General features: G+C 40.9%; 1 protein-coding gene across 2 annotated transcripts in view; it reads right to left on the reverse strand.

Moving 5' to 3' along the window:
* Positions 1-4,734: 4,734 nt before the first annotated feature.
* Positions 4,735-21,137, reverse strand: part of TSC22D2 (TSC22 domain family member 2) — a 38,921-nt gene continuing 22,518 nt past the window's right edge. For both annotated transcript variants that reach the window (XM_072143041.1, XM_072143042.1), the window contains 2 exons: positions 8,685-8,736; positions 4,735-7,151 (listed from right to left, as the gene is read on the reverse strand). In XM_072143041.1, coding sequence (XP_071999142.1) covers positions 6,885-7,151; positions 8,685-8,736 — 319 coding nt within the window. In that variant the 3' untranslated portion in view covers positions 4,735-6,884. The remainder of the gene's footprint in view (positions 7,152-8,684; positions 8,737-21,137) is intronic.

The raw sequence follows: 21,137 nt of genomic DNA on the forward strand, positions 1-21,137 counted from the left end.
GGAGGGGCGGAGGAACATGATACGCAGGAGAACGATGAATGTGCATTAATGTGTTTTCCATGGTTTACATGTTCATTCCTGATCACATGCGTGTAAGTGGATACATGTTTTCTATCAGGCCAAGTCACTCAACATTTCAAAACGTATTTAAAATATAACGTGTGAATACAACCTTATAGGACCGTGAACGAGAATATAAGTTTACAGAGACAAAAGCAGACTAAATGGACATGTGTCAGGGTGATGCCACACGTGGCGTTTTTGGTCTGTTTAAAAACGCATTTGTTTTTTTACCATTTTCCAATGCGTTTGGCTGCTTTGAACCTGTTTATCTTTAAAGATAAATGCATTGAAAACGGTAAAAAACAGGATGCGTTTTTAAATGGACTGAAAATGCATGCTTAAAAACGTACCAAAAACGCCACGTGTGGCATCACCCTCAGCAGAATTTGGCCTATACCAATCCATTGATAATAGGTAATTGGGATACCTCACCTGCTCCCCCTTTCTGCAAAAGAGAATAATTATTTATTTTTTATGCCCCTTCTGTGCTGAACACTTACACCCCTTTTCTAACCCTTACATTTTTTTGTGTAAACTTGAGCCTGAAAAGTCACCTGACCTTACTTTGTACATTTTTGAATTCCAGATAGTGAAGTACAGGACATGTTAAATTCTGTCACTGAATTTACAATAACTTGTGATTTCTCAATCATTTCCTATATGCATTGGATGTGTGCTGATGCATAACAAACAGGATGTGGTACTAAGAGATCCTGTTCTGTCCAGTCATCATGTGGACTGTCATATGATCTCCATGGCACGGCTGCTGCGCAGTCCTTTTGTGTTTCAGACCAAAGGACCCAAATCCGTTTCCTAATATAGGACAATATTGGTTTCTTCTAGAGAAGTAGTATTATACAGAATGCTAGAAACACAACCGTCTAATCACTACTGTGTTATCTAGTACCATACATATGAAAATATATACATTTATGTTTTCATAAATCAACAGTGCAGGTAATAATAGCAAACTTTACAATTTATTACACTTGTGTCCATTTTTTGTTCTCCTTTCTTCTCCTGCAGTGAGCAGTGTTTATGAAATCCCTTTCACAGCACATAGATAAGGGAGGGAGGCTTTAGATGTCCACTTTCCATACCTAGAGAATAGTTTACTTGATGATTCAGTTCTGTATATAGATAAAGCTTCACTGCTGAACATATACAGTACATATAAAAACAGTTCTTGAATAGTGTATATTAGAAACTGTTATCTGCACTTTTGGTTTATGCGCCATGGCTGAAATGTTTAGTTATGCTTTTAAGTATAACTTAACTTTTGAATTAAATTAAAAAAAAAAAAAAAAAAAAATCAATAGTGTATGGGATAATGGAAAACTGTAACATAGGAAAGAAACATGTTTCTTTATACTATTTTCTCCTTCCCCCTCCCAGCAGTGAAGCTGACAGCTGTTCTAAAGTCCATACACAGTAGATAGATCAGAATAGGAGGAAGCCTAAAAGGGTTTGCCCATGAAAGAAAGTTCTCACATTTTAATCCCCTAGTGATGTTTACACAGTAAAGATAATTTTTAACTCCCTTATTTACAATTTTACTCAGTTTTATTGCTATTTTAGCTCATATCACTCAGTGATCATTGTAAGATACCAGGGTGTGGGTGGGAACTCTCTAAGCAGACACTTCATGATTCCTGTGTGCAATGAGATGCTGTGTGCTGACAATGTGCTTAGATCATCAGGGTACAAGGTACAAAGAAAACTGCAGTGTGCAGACAGGAGAAGCTATTCATGAGAAGAATCAAACCATAGTCATGTTTACAGTCGTATCCAGGGGCAATCAAAATTGTATACACCAGGACTAATAGAGACAGGTTGGACTTATATCTGTTTAATGCTATATTTTTGTTCATGACAGTTAATGAGAGAATGTGTTATTTTGTTATCCTGAGTATATTTAAAAATCTTGTCTTCATGGGAATACCCCTTTAACGTAACAATTCAGGTCAGTAAAAACAAGCTATGAATTCCTAAAAAGCAATTTGTAATTACCAAGTAAGAGTAGATATTAAAGGAAATCTACCATCAAAATCAAGCATGTTAAAACTACTTACACATATAACCAGGTGATGTGACTGTTGTAATCTTCTTATATTTGTTATGCATGGCTTCCTTCTAAAATCAACTTTTAAAATTATGCCAATGAGTCTGAAGGGCTTCTGAGCTGTTACCAGATCCCCTCCATGCTGTTACGTATCCCCCAACTCCCTCTGCCTGCTATAATTTCACAAAATGGAAAATGGCAAGTGCTCCAGCACAGTGTAACATCCATTGAAGCTACAGCACGTAGGGGCTCTGGTATACTTTTTATGAATAACTATGGATTGAGATTGTATTTCTTTCCTCCTTTATACTAATAAATATCTCATGGTGTTAATTGCCGCAAAATGCCATGGCCAATGGCTTCTTCAGCCTTTCAGAAACTTTAGCTAAAACGCTGTCAGTCCTGTACAATGGGAATTAAAGCTTAAAGGAAATCTACCATTTGATTTAATGATGAACCAAACATACATTGAGACTGCTGTAGTTTCACTGATGCAGAAACAGATCTTGGTTAATCCCTGTGCGGAGTGGTTATGCTGAAAAAACAATTATGACATTCAGGACCTTGGGAAAGCTGGGTTGCATGCTTCTTGCAGTATATAAACACATTACACCAGCTGTCTGCAGAGTTTAGACAGGACTAATCAAACCTGAGCTGGATCACTCATACTAACCAGCTGGGGGATGGTGCAGCGATTGATTACTTCTACCTTGTAGCCAAAGTCATTGATTACACCCTTCCCCTGAAAAGTGCAAAAAGAGAAGCGCTGAGCCAGCCATAGGAGAGACAGAGACTAATTATCCTGAATAAACCAGTCAGCTCAGGGATTAAACATATGATCCTGCATCAGTGTAGCTACAGCATTCTCAAGGTATGCTTGCTTCATAATGCATGGTAAGTTTCAAATGGTAGGTTTCCTTTAAAGCCAACTGCTCACAATATGTATTAATGGAGGAAATTTGGCTGTGTAATACAGTAGCGAGTACAGCGTTAGACTCCATTCACATGTTGTAATGATATGTTAGGAAGGCTGCCAGCGGTGGCTCAGTTGTTAGCACTACAGCCTTGTAGTGCTGGGGTCCTGGGTTCATGTCCCAGGGTCAACATATGCAAAGAGTTTGCATGTTCTCTGTGTTTGCGTGGGTTTCCTCCGGGTCCTCTGGTTTCCTCCCACACTCCAAAACATACGATTTGTCAAGCTCTGTGCAGCGCTGCGTAATCTGTGTGTGCTATAGAAAGAATTATTATCATCATCTTCTGACTAATGCTTATACAGTCAGACATATTCAGTCCCTCACCCCTGGAAGGGGGAACAAACATCGCCAGCAATTTGCTGCTGCCGATATGCCCATTGTCTCCATATATGCAGTGTTACATCAGCAATAAAGACCCTCCATGCCACAAACGTGGGCTGGCATAGGAGCGGTGCTGAGTTTTCAGGCTCAGGCAGTCAGCTCATTCACAGGGCCACAGTGTGAGGCCATAGAAATGAATTTGTGAAAAAGATCTGCCAAACTTGTAAAGAGCCTAGTGAAGATAGAATCTGGCTTTAATTTTGCTGCCTACCTCAAATTATGGCGATTCCGTCATCCCTTTAGCAACGTGTGAGATATAAAGGGGGGGGGGGGGGGAATGAGAACTAAATAACTGTGCATGTGAACACAACCATAAATGGGGCTTCCCAAGATTGACAATTAATTGACCATTTTTAGGATAGTAAAAGGAGGAGAAGTAAACAGTGCAGGGCATGACCACTCCATAGAGTAAAGCAGTGGTCCCCAACCTTTTTATATCCTGGGAGTGGCTGCACCCAAAATTCTTTTTTCCAGGGACCGGGTCAGGTGACTCCCTTATTATGGTCCCTGGAGAAAACAAATCTAAGCCCAACCCATGTAATATGCCATTTCCAGCAGACCCCAGTCTCAAGTGCCCCCTTTCCTGCAGCCCCTCCGGAAAGACAACAGAAAAGCAGCAATATCTATACAGCAAGGTGGCTACAAAAGAGGGGACACACTAACATACCCCCTTTTCTATAGCACCCACCTATAAGTGTCCCCTTGTCTTTTCCTTTGTGGCATGAGAGGAAACTAATATACATAATGTACATGCGCTTGTATAAGCAAAAAAAAAAACTGGGTAAAGTTAGAGACTGCGTATAAACCAATGAAACCTCCCCTCACTAATTAAATGCCAGCTCCCCATTAATATATCCACAGCAGAGGCACCCCCCCTTCTTTCCATGTAATGACCTATTCTAAGGCTGCAGAGTAATGAGCCAACTCTCGGTCTTGCTGATGTAAATCAGTCTGCCATCCGTGTTTTTTTTTTTTTTTTTACCCCGATCCTCATGACCTACAGTCTACGACCGATCCAGGAAAAACGTCTCAGACCTCACCATTTACCATTTTAGTGGATCCGTCACACTATCCATTACATTGGTGGGCGCTGACCAATTAGAAAATATTGCATTCAGAGCAGCTGCGTACCATCAATCTGCCCCAAGGGACAATGACTTGTCAATCCTGTAAAGCACACACATGCTGAAAAGAATGGATCTAGTGATGGTAAAATAATAATCAGATGCTTGGAACATATTCTAGAGTCACATGTTTCAACAAAACTGCAATTTAATCATTTCATAAAAGGGTGTTAAAATAGATATCTTTACAATCGGACAGATGTGTCTGACTAGAAACAAACAGATGTGCTCGCAGATTCATGAAATGTACATTTGTATTTCCTTTTAAATACTCCTTATACACTGCACGCAATCTGCATGTAGAATTTATTAAATACATTAAAATCTGCAATGTAACAAAACTTGTCTTCTGCATACGAAATTTATAACACCATTTTAAAAGAACAAAAGATGGCTCACTTTCATATATATAGATTTTTTTTTTTGTAGTTTTCAGTTTGACAACTAGTGTACGTCTTACACTAGCTCCATCTCCACCAACAGCTGTTTGCTCTGTTTATTGGACGCAGTTCACAGATTACATATACAATAAGAGTGCTGGACAAAAAAAAAAAAAAACAAAAACATGAGGTACGGAAGTGGTTCAGAGATAATAGGTCATGCAGATCATGCTAAACAGCAAAAAAGGAAAAATAAATGTGAATGATAGAACACTGAATAAAAATACAGAGAATGTGCATAACAAAATAAAAAAAATATTACACAGCTTTGCTTCTTTGGTTACAAAGTAGGTTGAACAATTTCACAGTTTTTTTCTGTTTTTTTTTTGTTAATCCCACCCTTAAAAAAATTATAATTCACATAAATTTTCTAAAAAGCATAGGAATCATGGCAATTTGTATTTTTTTTTTTATTCCTCCCACATTCGGAAAGAAGAGAAATGAACAAAGTTTTTTTTTTTTTCTTCATCAAAATAGCTAAATCTATCATTTATTTTAGTATCACAACTGTCGCTCTCCTGTACAGGTGCAATAGGTTCTCCATACTTACTCTTTACAAAAATTTACATTCAGACTGGATCTTTTCTATATCGGAAAATAAATACCAAAAAAAAAAAAAAAAAGAAAAGAAAGAAAAAAAATAACGTAAAGACTGCGGTTAGTGTTAGATATACATATATATATGCCTGGATACGTATGCTCAGTTTTATTGCCCTATTGTATGCAATCCTGTTATCTCTACTATATGATAGATTTACATATTTATTCTCTATAAAAGGAAAAAAAAAATAAAATAAAGAGAGTGTCTGTGACATTGTTCATACATATTAAGAAAATAGCAGCCCTGTAATAAATAAAAACACAAAAAAACACATTTAAATTTAACTAAACAGAGGCAAACAAAAGTGTTACTTAATAATAAGTACGGTGGCTCTCGCTAGGAATACAATGATTAGTTTTGCTTACATAGAACTGACAAAACATGGCTCAGAGTATATTCTTAAAATAATTAAACAAAAAAAAAATAAAATAAAATAAACGCCCCCTGGGAGAGCCACCAAACGCTCCATTAGTAAGACCCATTGCTGGATATCAGACCTTAACATCTCCGGCAGCAGTTTATGTTACAGAAAAGCATCATGGGACGTGGCAAAATGGCTAAAGGTGGCAGAACTATTTATATAGTTGCTGTTAATCGATACCGAATGTGGGAGCAGTAAATGATGCACCGCCCCTTTAAGCCGACAAGCTGCTCTATATAGGACATATTATATCTGTAACACATGCAGAGCAGTCTAGGATATAATTCTCTGGTTACCAAGTAAATAAACGCTGCGGGAAGCAGATGGAGAGAAGCCCGGATTACACAGCCCCCGAATGACTTACCATACAGAATGGCTACCGCTAAGGAGTATGATGTCATCTGATGGACAGGGATGACATCATCTTTCATGCATTTCCATACACCTACTAAAAGCTGTAGCTTCATTTATAAGACGACATGCATTTTCCATGTTTTCCACAACATAAAGTGCTGCTCTTGACCCCTAACAGAGAGGCTTGTGACACATACAAGGTACATCTAGAATTATATTCCTTACAATCCAATTGTGTTAAAAACCTGATACGCAAAGCAATAGGTATCACCCGTCTCACAGCCAGAGATCAGGGAGTACGATTGTCTAATACTGAAAAGGCCAAACACACAAATGAAGCATGGCTACTTGCTCTTTTTTTGTTTCATTTTTAAAGTGGAAAGAACAGCAGTGGCACACAAGGACAGATTGTTTTCAGATTTCTGGACGAGGCGAGAAAGCAGGTTTTCTTCTTTTGTACACTTTTACGCCGAAGAAACATTCGGTTGCTGCGGGGGGTGTGGGGTCTGTGGAGCGGTGTGAGGAGCTGTAGTCACTGGAGGAGGCTGCTGACACGTGCCATGACCCACTGGGGTCGTAATTTGGGACAGCTGATCGCTGTTAGAAAGGGATTTTAACAGTGCATTTTCACGTTCAAGTGTAGAGTTTTTCTCTATTAATTCCTTTATTTGTTCCTTTAGGACTTCCACCTCTTCCCGTACTGCGTACATCAAATGGCTTTTCACCAGGTCCTAAAGAACACAAAATACTATTAGAGACACAGAGAAACGTTATCTATATGGGCAACAACAAAGCAGGTCAAAGAAGCTCTCATTAAAAGAATAAGAAAAAAACATCCAGCCACTTGTCACCCTGGCACCAAGACCTTATGTTTTATAATAGACAACTCAACTATTAGGATTCTAGATTACAATCACATCCCCAAAACAGCAGACTTAGGTCTTTTTTAATTGCAAAATTTATGCCATTCTAAGCAGTTTCCTCACGCTATAAACAACCAACCAACAGGAGGCAAAAGAAGAAACCAGAAATCTACCATCAAAATCCATCATGATAAACCACGGGCACTTACTCATAGACCCAGGTACAGCGACTGTGGTTATCTTCCTATATTTGACGCCTTCTTTCTAAAAACAACTTAAAACCATCCTAATGGGAGCGAAGCTGCAGCTTCACAGGCTGTTACACTGACTCCCTTCCCCCCCCTTCAGGTTCATTAGTATAGTGATAAAAGTTGATTTTAGAATGAAGGAGGCCATGGATAATAAATATAAGAAGATGACCACAGTCACAGTGTCTGGTTCTATGAGCAAGTGCCTCTGGTTTATACCTTCTTGATTTTGATGGTAGATATCCTTTAGTTGTATTGTAGGAAACATTTTCCTACAGAAATTGCACCACCTTGTGCACGTGCCTTGTGGGGTCTTGCAACTCCGGCCTATTGAATTGCATAAAGCCCAGCAAGAATACAATAGATAGCCTATAGATGAGTATAAGGCGTCAGCCCCCATAGACTGCAGAGTTGGGAGATAAAGGCAATAATAATAGTAATTATAATAATGCAAACCTTATCTACAATTCACCGAATATAAATATAACATTAAAGGGAGAAAAATTATGCCCTCACTACTGCAGAATACGACTTCTAAACACACAATAGGACACTAAGCAGCAGATGGGAATGGAAATGTTATAAATGAACCTTCCATTTGTTTTCAGAATTATTTCTGCAGTTTGGCCCATCCAGATCCATTCCTTTATTTTATTTACATAGAAACTTGTAAGCCCCTTGCAAAGAGACCACCAATTGCCAGTGATTGGCATGTCCCTGATACAGCTGAGAACAGGCGGGCGCTGCGGGAACTGGCGCTGGTCTGGAAAGGACGGGTAACTTTGTGTCCCAACAAGCTGCAGTAAAGCAGAACTGTGCTCCACACAACCCCATGGATCAAGAGCTCAAGAATGGAAAACGGCTTCCATCTGCCAGTATTGTGATTGCCAGGTTGGAAAATTTTAGTTCTGGTAAGAAGACATGGGATGACTGGGTGTCATTTGCCTCTTAAAAGTATTTATTGGGAGAGCACATTGTTATCAGGTAGACTCTTGATACCAACCATCCCACAGATATATCTAAAGCCATTACACACCCGAGATAATGATCAATCATACTGAACCCCTAGACAGATCGGGGAGATACATTAGTGGGTTTGGCAATCCCGAGTTAAGTTAAATGAGGACTTTGTGCCGTCCATGAATGGACTTACCATTGCCTGCTCAATCTTGTTGTCGATGGCTACAACATTCGCACTCGTTGTGCTGAGGAGACAAAAAGAAGAAAACAATAGAATTACAATGTGCTGCATAGTAACAATGCAAACTTATAGTATTGAATTCCATACCAACATAAAAACGAACAACTGAAAAATGATTTAAAAAACAAAATGATAAATAGGTTTTCACAATGACCAGTGTGAGGATAGCGGCAAATCATTCTTCCAAATTGTCACGAAAGAGTACTGAAAACATCCAATTATTTGCCTTTAGTGGGAGCTCATACAAGAAAAAGCTTAAAAATGTAGTTAAAAAAATAAAAGTTGTCCACGCAGCTAAATAGGATGGGCGTAATCTATAGCAACACCCCTGGAGCACATCCACCAGGCTCCTGGAAGGTGCTCACTTTGTGTATATTATTATTAGCGCCATTTCTATTCTCAGGTGGTGTAACCTGCTGTAACAGCCTCCGCTTCTGGTGACACAGATTCTTACCCTACATATATCACCATCCCAGGGAGCACAGGGCAGAGGTATATCCAGTTTTTCAACCTCCTGTCCTACTTCTGTGCAGAATTACTCAGCAGTGACATTTCATAACGTTATATAACCCTACAGCCATCACCACATCATAAAAATGGTTACACATAGATTCTAGAGGAGTCAGGGCTCATGCTGGAGAACAGGGATGGAATTGGATCCTAAGAGGGGCTCTACCAAATCTGAATTCCTAACATGGGATACAATTCCATCCTTGGCTGGAGGCATGATACAGCCATTCGTGCTGGCCGGTGATTGCCGCCATCTAGGCAGACTTTTCATTGATATGTTGACATTTTCCTGTTTTAAGGTTTTTTTTCCACCAGTTTCCGTTGGTCAGCAATGACTTTTTATAGTTGGGTCATGTGAATGCAGTCAGTTGTGATAACATTTCACTGCATTTTAAGTACAGAGCGGTAAATAAAATTATGGAGATGCGATCATCCAGACACTGGATGTTCTGTTACTTGTTATGTAACAGCCCCGGACCTCAAGAGACACCATGACGCAGGCCTGTATACACCGTGTATAGTTACCATTAAGATAACCAATCACAACCAGGAAGAAGTAGCCAGAGAAATCTCAACAAGACCCACAGGGGTTCCCTCCTTCTTACACCTTACATTACCAATTCAAATTTGTCACCATGCCCCCCACTCTCCCCGCCCTGGACTTCACCCCTCCCCCTCAGACCGCCTACCTGGCCTAGACTTCACCCCTCTCCCAACAGACCGCCTGCCTGGCCTAGACTCCGCCCCTCCCCCCCAGAGACAGCTTGCCTGGCCTAGACTCCACCCCCTCATCTAGATTCCAGCCCCCAAGTGTCTGTCTGGCCTAGAAACACCCCCTCACCCCAATGGCATCTTCCCCATGTGAGCATCACGGAAAATTCCACTGCTATGTGTTCTACCTTGTATATATGAAACGCAGTTGTACAAAGATGGAAAGGTGAAATAGATCTATAGGACCTGGTTACTCATTAACCAGAGAATACTACAACATTCAGCAAGTCTAATATCTTCTCCATCAGGGCACCAGATTATTATTATTATTTGTGATCTTCTAAGATTAGAATCTCTGCTGGGTTCTTACAATATTCTTTCTAACCACAGCCACATTCATTGTATGGCACCCTGAGGCCAGTGGCATGCGATGAGAGCTTCTATCACTGTAGTGATGTCCAGTTTCTGGCGTGCAAATGTCTCACCCGCTGATTTGTGCAAAAATTGTGCAACTTTTCCTCAAAAAGTCTGTCACTTTCCATCCTGATTTTTCTTACACTGTATATACTGTGCAGATGTCAATGTATACGGCAATTTTATACAAAAGGCAAGATGTGAACTTAGCCGGTCTAACAATCTGACGCAAGAAGCCTCCTACTGCCAATAGTTTATGAGGATCTGAGAGAAGCGAACGCATATCACTGAAGAAAGGTAGAAGCAGTGCTATTTTATCATGGTAGATACAATAGTCATAAAGTTGGCATAGGGGTCTCTATATCTCGTGTGTGCCAGGAGGACCAGCGGTCAGACCCTCACCAACCAGAACACAACATATACTCTGCACAGCTGGGGGTCCTACAGGTACAATCCTCTGTGGGCTCACATCTCAACCTATGCCCAGAGTCCACCACAAGGCATCAACATATGTAAAGCTTATCAGCGGGGAATCTATACTATCTAACCAAGACTGAGTCACAGTGTACCAAACCCTCAGCTGTGTAAACAAGACTTGGACAGGGTTTGTTTATAGTCATTTAAGAATTAAAAAAAAAAAAAGAAGGTCTTGGGGTCTATTTGTATGTGTGCACATCAGAGGTATATACTGGAGGGGGGTGGGGGGATTTCATGATGAGGTTTCCCTCACCCCACTGATCAACATTCTCTGGTCCTGACCAACAATCTGCTAAAATCCTCCACATGGGCTCCTAACAGTTTCACACCCAGATGTGCACAACTTTACAAAGTGCCCTATATTTTCTTTACTCGCCAATCTACGCTTTAAAAGACAAAAAGTTCTGCACAGGAGCCAACGTTCTTCTACTTGCATTCAGAGGTGTTAAAACCTGTAATTACTATTGCTCCCCAAGGTCAATAATACCGACCATAACCAAAGGGTTAACCTGAGGAGTCCACATTAGTATGCGCTCCCCCTCATAACAAAAGGAAAGAATGACAACAGGCCTGGGAGACAATAGATAAGAGACATACTGGACATACTGCAGCCTCCTGTGAAACTACTCATCCCCATATTACAAGGTTCCCCTTTTACACTTTCTAGATCTAATAGAAGGGTTAGAGAGATTTTACTTTCCTTTGCATGTATCCGCTGCAGTGTTATTACTGTGCACTCCACATCTGCCCATTGTACTAGTAACACCCAGAGTTATCCAGCCCCTGCTATATTAGGCGTAAAGGGCATTTTTCTGGATTATTATTAGATATATAACACTACACACACATATATACACATACAACACGCACATACACACCTATAACAAGTTGGAAACAATTGGTAAACTCACCAATAGCTGCGCACACGAGAGTGTGGGAAGGCAGAGCCCATGTATGAACGTCTACAAGCCATTTTGTCTTCCACATTTAATGCTTCAAATAAAATAAATCAGGAAGCCACCAGAGCAATGTGACGCTTGGTAACCCTCTCCTCGGCACGTACAGAGCAGCGAGGACTTGTGTAAGAAACCCGTGTGTCACCAGGACTGAGGCTTTATCAGGACTGGGTGTGGAGTTACCTGCCATCCCTCCCCACACATGATCCCTACACATGCAGGGGAGGGGAGAGGAGAGTTTACGAACCCTGCACAGGCAGCAGGAGGGGTCTGGTCATCCTAATTTCATAAGGGTAATTTGATCAAACAACACAGCAGACACGGGTTAAGCCGCTGAAAAAGCAACACAAACATTTTAAAAAAAAATCTGATTTCCAATTTGATACGTTTCTAGTGTTTTGTATCATTAATGGCTGTGATGTCAGCCACATGGCAGCATGACTGGCATGGGAGGATGGTGGGCACAATAACCTATGCTACATGCACACACCAATCTGCATGGGCAGGAATAGCTCTCTGTCGCGCAGGGCTGTGCAAGCCAAGGTTTTACGTATGAGCCCAGAATGTAAATGAAGACGTGCGCCAGACAGACATACAGCTAGCACACACCCATATTTATATATATAAAAAAAATCTACCATCAAAATCCATCGTGATAAATCAGGGACACTTACTCATAGATCCAGGTACAGTGATTGTGGATATCTTCTAACATTTGTTATCTATGGCTTCCTTCTAAAATCAACTTAAAATTATGCTAAATGAGTCTGAAGTCTCAGGAGGGCGTTACCAGAGCCCATCTGTGCTGCAGCTTCACAGGCTATTACAGTGAGAAGGAGTACTTACCCCTCCAACTGTATACAGAAACTGCCTATGCTGCAGTTAGAGGGAATAACTGAGAAATCAAACAGACAGTGTAACAGCCTGTGAAGCTACAGCACAGAAGGGCTCTGGTAACCCCCCCCCCCCCTCACCACCACCACAACCCCGAGCCCTCCAGTAGCCTTTCAGGCTCATTGGCATAACAAAAAAATATAAAAGATTACCACAGTCACAGTGCCGGGATCAAGCAACGCTAGCAACAGGGGGCAGGACTCGCTCCCATTGCATGCGCTATTCCACATAAGCCCTGTAAAAAAACACCCAAAAATTTGCACAACACAGAGTGCTTATAACTGACCAAATGCATTTCAAGTCAAAAAGCATATGGAATGGGGCTCAATCCTGCCCTCGGGTGTTCACATTGCATTTCTAAACGTAATATAAGCGCCCTGTGCGGGATGATGGTACATTTCCATCAATGTTTGTTGCCATAAAACAGACAGTATCTTTACAAGATCCGTCCATTTGTTCCCCAAAAGATACTGAGGGAGACTTGAGCTAAGTACATTTAAGGTTCCCCAATTCTCTGTAAGGGAACATGAAACACGCACACAATGATGGTGGAAATATAACTTGTACAAGGATGCCATTACCCAGGGTCACACAGGGCAGATATGACACAAGCTGCACACCTTACACTGCTGCGGGTGCCACACTCCGCTCATCACCATTGTATTACAAATCACGTGATCCACAGAAGCCGAGTAGCAGGCTTGTAGTCCTGATCAGAGCATCAGAGTGCAGTCTCTCCAAAATCAGATGGGATTTCAAAAGGAATGTGAAATCTATAGGAAGGAAAACTTCTTCCTGCTGGATCCAGGTCTTAGCTTAAACAAACAAACAGCCGAGATTCTCTTTTCAGGTTGACCACAGACATTTAAGCCCTTCCAGGCCCCCTGCCCCCATCCATACACATCCATACTTGGCCACACTTGAGAACAAAGGGATTGTGCAGGTTGAGATTCAGCAGACCTGACCCTCCTGTGCCCAGATCTCTCATTTCAGGAGGAAAGTATTGAGTTTATTTTTTCACATAACATATATGTGACAGGGGCAAAGGAGGGACGGGGGCAGGGAGCGGGGTGCTCCCCGCCCCTCCTTTGCCCCTGTCACATATATGTTATGTGAAAAAAAACTCAATATTTGCCTCCTGAAATGAGAGATCTGGGCACAGGAGGGTCAGGTTTGTGGCAGCGAGATTTTAGGTATATGGAGGCCACGATCCAAGATTTGCATTAGGGCCCATTGATTCTTGTTACACCACTGGTTAGAAAGATATAAGGCTACAAACCACTACTCACCTGTGCAGAAAAAAAAAATCCTCCAGACAATTGACCTGAGAGGAGTCACAGGGACTGAGAAGAGTCATGCCGACCTCTCCCATCCTGAGTAATTGCCCTCCAGCAGCTGGTGATGTACCTACCCCACAGCCAGGAGAGATACAATCAGCATGGTTACTCTTTGCCACATGGCTTTTACATATCAATACGGTTCAAAGAAATTTTTCAGAGTATAGAAGGACATCACTGTGAACCGATAACTCTTCTGATTAATAGATTGATGGTGCTTTGTAAGCCCGAGGGTGCTCCTTGAACAATGTAACAGCCTGTGAAGCTACAGCATAGAGCCGCGGTGGCGAACCTACGGCACGGGTGCTAGAGGTGGCACTTAGACCATCACCCCAGGACAGAGTTCACCAAATAGGACCAAATCCACCAAGTCCCAGGCAACTTAAGAGATGCTGCTCTCAGCGCTATTTTAAAGCAACATTTCATTGACTGTTAGGAACTGCGGGAAAAGTTAGAATGTTTTGACAGAACTGCAATATATTTGGAGGTCCTCCTGCTGGACCCACCATTCTTCCTCTACAGAGAGACCCTGGAGAGAAGCTACAACATGAGTCTGAATTTGCCCTCCTTCTTTCAACTGTATTAGGTGCCTCAGGGGGGGCGATACAATTGAAAGATGTAGATTAACAGCTAGCAGTAAGTTACTGCTTAAAATGCCATGTTGGCACTTCCCGGTAAATAAGTGGATTTTGGTTGTTGTTTGGGCACTCTGCCTCTAAAAGGTTCCCCATCACTGGCATTGAGGGTTCTGGTAACAACCCCCCCAGAGCCCTTCCGGCACATTTGCATAATTTTCAAAGTTGATTTTAGAAGGAAGCCGGCCTAACCATAGTAGAGGAAATATTGGAGAGGGTTGGAAGCCAGTGATGGGAAAGATTACCAGCCTCCCTCAGGTAGGGTATGAAATGTACTCTCTTATGTGAAATCTCACTCATTTACCAAAATAAAAAAAAAATCTCCGTCAAAGTCTTGATGAGCAGAGAAGAGTAATATTTGTCCGAGATAAGTCAGGTTTAGAGGCTGCAGGTAGGTCCAAAACGACCTTCAGGACACGGGCCTTTTGTTGTTGTCCCTGCTCAATTTCTTTTATTATTTGTCCCTGCTGTTTTTTTTTTATTATTTATACAACTTAGGCGTATGAGGGCTTGTCTTTTGTGGCAAGATTTGTATTTTCCCATGGGTTAATTTTTGTGGTAAAAATATCAATGATTCAAACAGCGGTTTAGCCACTTGTTTTTTTAATGAAAACTTTTTTAGCACTTCTGCCTTGCAGCGCTGGGGTACTGGCTTTGAATCCCACCCAGGTCAACATTTGCAAAGTGTTTGTATGTTATCTCTGTGTTTGTGTGGGTTTCCCTCCGGTTTCCTCCCACACTCCAAAACATACTGTTAGGTTGTTTAGATTTTGAGCCCTATGGGGACAGGGAGAAATTTGACTTGCTTTGTGCAGCGCTGCAGAATATGTGTGCACTACATAAAGAATTATTACTACAGAGTTCACGAAACAGTATATAAACATGAAGTTATTCTCTAGTTTCAATTAAGGAGACACCAAACATGTACAGGTTCTTTGTTAGAATGGTCAGTGTAAGCTGTAAGTACCGAGCACCAGCTCAGGTATCGCGGTTTTAACACTTTTTAAACTTTAGAGCAGAAGGGGCTTCGGCGCTGCGCGTGACCGTGTGCGCTCAACATCTCCGCTATTTCCTATGTAGGCGCGCACACGATCATGCGCACGCAGCGCCGAAGTGCCTTCTGCTCTAAAGTTTATAAAGTGTTAAAACCGCAATACCACAATGGTTTATAACAATGGTTTATAACACTAACGAAAGGAAGTACCGGCACCAGCTCACCCCGAGCTGGTGCTCGGTACTTACAGCTTACCCCTGCCATTCTAAATGGTAGGTTTCCTTTAAAAAGTAAAACCTCTTTTTGGAGAGTGATCACGGGCTGAGTCCTCTCAATATAAGGTGGGTGTTTGCTGCTTAATGCATTAAACACCCACCAGGGTAACACCTGTGATCAGTGCTAGCATTAGAAAGCCAGCAGTGCGTGGGTGCTGCCATATCGGCTTAGATAGTCACTCCCTGTGACATCAGCGAGAGGCGATCTGTTGACAGCAAATTTGCCCTTTGTAAAAAATTTGGTAAATCCTCATATACTGCCATACTGAGGTATGGCAGTATTTGGTAGAATCAGACAACCTAGGGATAAAGTACCCTAGGGGGTCTGAAAAATAGTAAAAAAAAAAAAAAAAAAATTTAAAAACCCTAAAACCCTTCAAATCTCCCCCCTTTTGCTAGAACTGAATAAATATAAACCCTAAAAAATTGATTATACAGCATCCCAAAATGTCTGATCTTTCAAAATATAATAACGGTTATTCCTGGCGTTTAACCCCATAAAGGAAAATAGCGCCCAAAGCTGAAAATGCTACTTTGCGATTTTGAAAAATATATATTAAAAAAATTCAATAAAAAGTGATCCAAAGGTCGAACAATTCTCCAAATGGCAGCATTGGGAAAAAAAAAAAAACAAACATCAAAAAGTCGCAATAAATGACACCACACAAGCTCCATACACTGAAGCATAAAAAAGTTAATGCCAAAAGATGGCATAATGAATTTTTTTTTTTGGACAGAAGGTTTTAATTTTTGTAAATGTATGAAGACATTATAAAACCTATACAAATTTGGTATCCCCATGATTGCACCGAACCAAAGAATAAGAGAGACATGTCCTTTGGGGTGCACAGTAAAAGCCGTAAAATCCAAGCCGCAAGAAAATGGCTCAAATGCAGTTTTTCACCAATTTCACTACATTTAGAAATTTTTTCCAGCTTCCCAGTACATGGAATAGAATATTGTAATCATCGGACCGCTTGCTAGCCCCGCCCCGCCCCCTCATGAATACGTCGGACAGCTTTCCGGTAATACTATGACTAACACTGCGGCGTTTGATTAAGCACTAGGATATGCTTACCTTAGTAAGCAGCTCCTAGTGCCGTTAAATTGGGTGGCAGGTCCTCTTTAAGGAAAATGAAATGCTGCCTATGTATCACCATGGTCTGAGAGCTATAACATTTTTATTCCACAATCATGAGAGGGTTATACGACCTTGTTTATTGCGGGAAAAGTTAATGGTTAGATTTTATATTACACTTTTTTGGTAGGTGGGAAGCATTAAATTGTCATTTTAAAACGGTCATAATGCCGGTATGGCGTAGGGCATAAACTAATACTTGTTTAGCCAAGGTAGTTATGCACATGATTTTTTTTCTTTTCTTATTCTATATTTTTAACCCTCTATGTACTTCCAGGAACAAGGAAATTTATTGTTTTTTTTTTTTTTTTACTAGTAGACCAACACTAGGGATACCTTATTGTATGATGGATCAAGGTATCAGTACTTTATTGAACCCCTGGGGAAGAAATCTGTCAGTGTTTGCCTATTAGACCCCACACTGACAGGGTCATCCCCATCACAGGACGAAAAGGCTCGTTCTCATGCAGTAAAGACCCACTAAGGAGGAGTTCTCTTTATATATGAAACTGCAACATGTAAGGCCACATGCACATTGATGTATGCCTGAGACCATTTTTTTAAAAATTGTTTAAAAAATGGTAAAGAGGCAAAGATGTACACGAAAGTGGCAGACGGGAGATTCCTAACCCAAAGCAAGGATGCTTTTCCTTTAATAGGGCAAATACTGGATTTTAATCCCTTTAAAATGAACAACGCACAGCTCTACAATAACCCTTTACCCCCAATGTAAATCTGGAGCGGAGATAGATGTACTGAATAGGCAGCTCTCCTCTCCCTATCCATTTCTGAGAAATACTTTTCTGACTAAAGGCACTTGCACAGATTTTCATTTGCAGGCTGGATCTAATCTTTTGTCCCCTATTATCAGCCATTGCAGGGTGGGGATCATCTGGCTACGCAAGTAGACGATTGTATCACCATTACTTTATCTCACCAAGTAATAGATAGTTTTTCCTGTATGAGTATGTACTTAGGGGGAGCTGTCAATCTTAGTGTGTGGGTGGAGGAAGTAGGTCTCAAAGACACTCAATGGTTCTAGCATCAATAATTAGCTTTTGCTATATCACTGCCTCTTATTTATTACAGTTTTGCTCAAATGTTTACATACCCCTGCAGAATATGAACACAAACTATCCCCCCCCCCCGCACTCCTGGTAAGTGGTTGGGTGAAGCCATTTATTGTCAAACTACTGTGTTTTCTCATGAGTGGAAAAAAAGATTCTGTGATCATTCATAGTCACTGAAAAAAGGCCAAGAAAGCCAACATTCTGCAGGGGGTATACGTAAACCTTTAACCGACATCTACCACCAGGATGAAGGATTGTAAACCAAACACACTGAGAACCTGTTGTGTTCCCTTCTGGCAGGATGTGTTCTTCTTTTAGCTTCTTATGTCTTTTATTTCATTTTTTTAAAAGACCTTTTAAATTATGCAAATGTTCCCGAGGGGCTCCAGGATCCATAGGTGTTAACCCCTTCACGCTCCGTGACGGATATATCCGCCATGGAGCTGTGAAGGTTGTATGAAGAAGGCTCACGGGCTGAGCCTTCTTCATACAGAGATGGGCTTTGCTGCATATCGCAGCAAAGACCAATCGCTATCACCCGCGGTCGGTGTTTGCACCGATCGTGGGTGTTAACCTTTTCTTTGCCGCCGGCGGCACTTTAAATTTGGCGGCGCATGGGCGCCACCATCTTACCTCCGATCGCTGCTCCCCCGAACGTCATCGGGGGGCGGCGATCGGTTGCCATGGTAGCCTCGGGTCTTCGTTTGACCCGAGGATACATGGCTTCTGCATATCCATTACAATGAGCCTGTGGCTCATTGTAATGTATAGTGAGCAGAAATGCCATATACTGCGATACGGTAGTATTGCAGTATATGGCAGGAGCGATCAGACCATCTAGGGTTAATGTACACTAGATGGTCTAAGAAATAGTGGGGAAAAAAAAGAAAAAAAAAGTTTAAAAAATGTAAAAAAAATAATAAAATATTTAAAGTTCAAATCACTTTCCCTAGAACTGATATAAAATATAATAAATAGTAAAAATCACAGACACATTAGGTATCGCCGCGTCCCAAAATGCCCGATCAAAATATAAAAACGGTTATTGACGGTGGTGACCTCGGGAACGGCAAATGGCGCCCAAATGTCCAAAACGTGACTTTTACACCTTTTTAGATGACATAAAAAATGTAATAAAAAAATTATCAAAATGTCGCACAGTCCTCAAAATGGTAGCAATGAAAACGTCGGCTCATTTAGCAAAAAATTACACCTCACACAGCTCCATGCGCCAAAGTATGAAAAAGTTATTCGCGTCAGAAGATGGCAAATTTTTTTTTCCTTTTTTGTACACATTCGTTTAATTTTTAAAAATGTATTAAAACGCAATAAAACCTATATAAATTTGGTATCACCGCGATCGCACCGAACCAAAGAATAAAGTAGAGGTGTTATTTGGAGCGCAGAGTGAAAGTCGTAAAAACTGAGCCCACAAGAACATGACGCACATGCAGTTTTTTTCAATTTTTCCACATTTGGAATTTTTTTGCGGCTTCCCACTACATGGCATGGAATAATAAATAACATCATGGGAAAGTAAAATTTGTTACGCACAAAATAAGCCCTCACACAGCTCTATACACGGAAAAATGAAAAAGTTATGGATTTTTTAAGATGGAGAGCGAGAAATTAGCGAAAATACCCTGCGTCCTTAAAGGGTTAATGGAACATGAAGCCCCTCAGGCTCATATGCATAAATGTTTTAGTCTGGTTTTTCTTAAAACCTATATAAAATTGGTATCGCCATGATTGTAGCAAGTCAAAGAACATCATTTGAAGGGAAAGTCATAAAAATTGAGCCCACAAGAAAGTGATGCAAAAGCTTTTTTCTTTTTGCCTATTTCACCACACTTGGAATTTATTTCCAGCTTCCCAGTACACGCCATGGAATAAAAAATAACATCACTGAGAAGTAAAATTTGTTACGGAGAAAATAGGCCCTCACACAGCTCTGTACAAAAATGAAAAAGTTAGATTTTTAACGGGGGTAAGCAAAAAAATTAAACAAAAAAACCCTGCTGTGATGTGAAGGGGTTAAATGCCAAACGGCAAAGGTACAATATGGCAGGTAGAAAACAAGCTCTTATACAGCTTTGCACCAACAAAAAGGTATGGATTTTTGAGGGTGGGAAGCAAAAAATGGAAACTGAATAATGAAAAAAAGCAGCAGCGTTAAGGGGTTAAAGCAAAGTTCATATCCGTTAGGTCTTCCATTATTTCCTTATGTTATTAAGATCCAAAAGCAAAAGTAGCTGAAACACAGAACAGTTCGAGTCTTTCCATTATACCCGACAATAACTGATGCGAATAACTGAAGACATAACAGATGTGGACTGGGCCTTTAAGGGCTCTTCTCAACTTGTTTCAGTAAGAGTGGAGAGGAAGCAGAGCAGACAGGTGTAGGACTACCCTAATGCAGTCATGTAATCCAGGTCCAGATATTTAACACTTTGCCATGGATACAGACTGCCAATATCCTGTAGAACCAGGATAACCCCCCCCCCCCCCCAGAGTCCTAAACAAGTCATCACCTACCACAAGTAATAGGGCTGGGGTCCGTTCAGATAATTACTAATTTAGTGACAATATAGCTACAGAGGATCTAAACGAGAGCTTCGTTTTCTCAAGGCTTCTATTCTAATCTGAGATTGAGGCAATATTTACAAGTGTGTGTCACAAGATGGAGAACAATTGTCTGAGTCACTTCTTTCTCTACACAATGGTTCTGACCTAGAAAACCTCACTCCACTTACCCTCGACATGTACATTTTTGTTGACTCATCCAATCACATCGCCATCCACGAGTTTACACAGTTTAGCAAGATAGATGACCTCATCAAGCCAGTCGCCTGGTCCGAGTCCAGACTAGTTCTCAGGTTATAAAAGGATCACAAACTAATGGAAATATATGTACCGCATTTTTGGATTATAAGGCGCACCATCAATAAATGCCTGCTAAAACGTCAAAGCTCATATATAAGGCGCACCTGATTA

This window comes from Engystomops pustulosus, chromosome 3 (assembly GCF_040894005.1).
Source record: "Engystomops pustulosus chromosome 3, aEngPut4.maternal, whole genome shotgun sequence".
Taxonomy (NCBI): domain Eukaryota; kingdom Metazoa; phylum Chordata; class Amphibia; order Anura; family Leptodactylidae; genus Engystomops; species Engystomops pustulosus.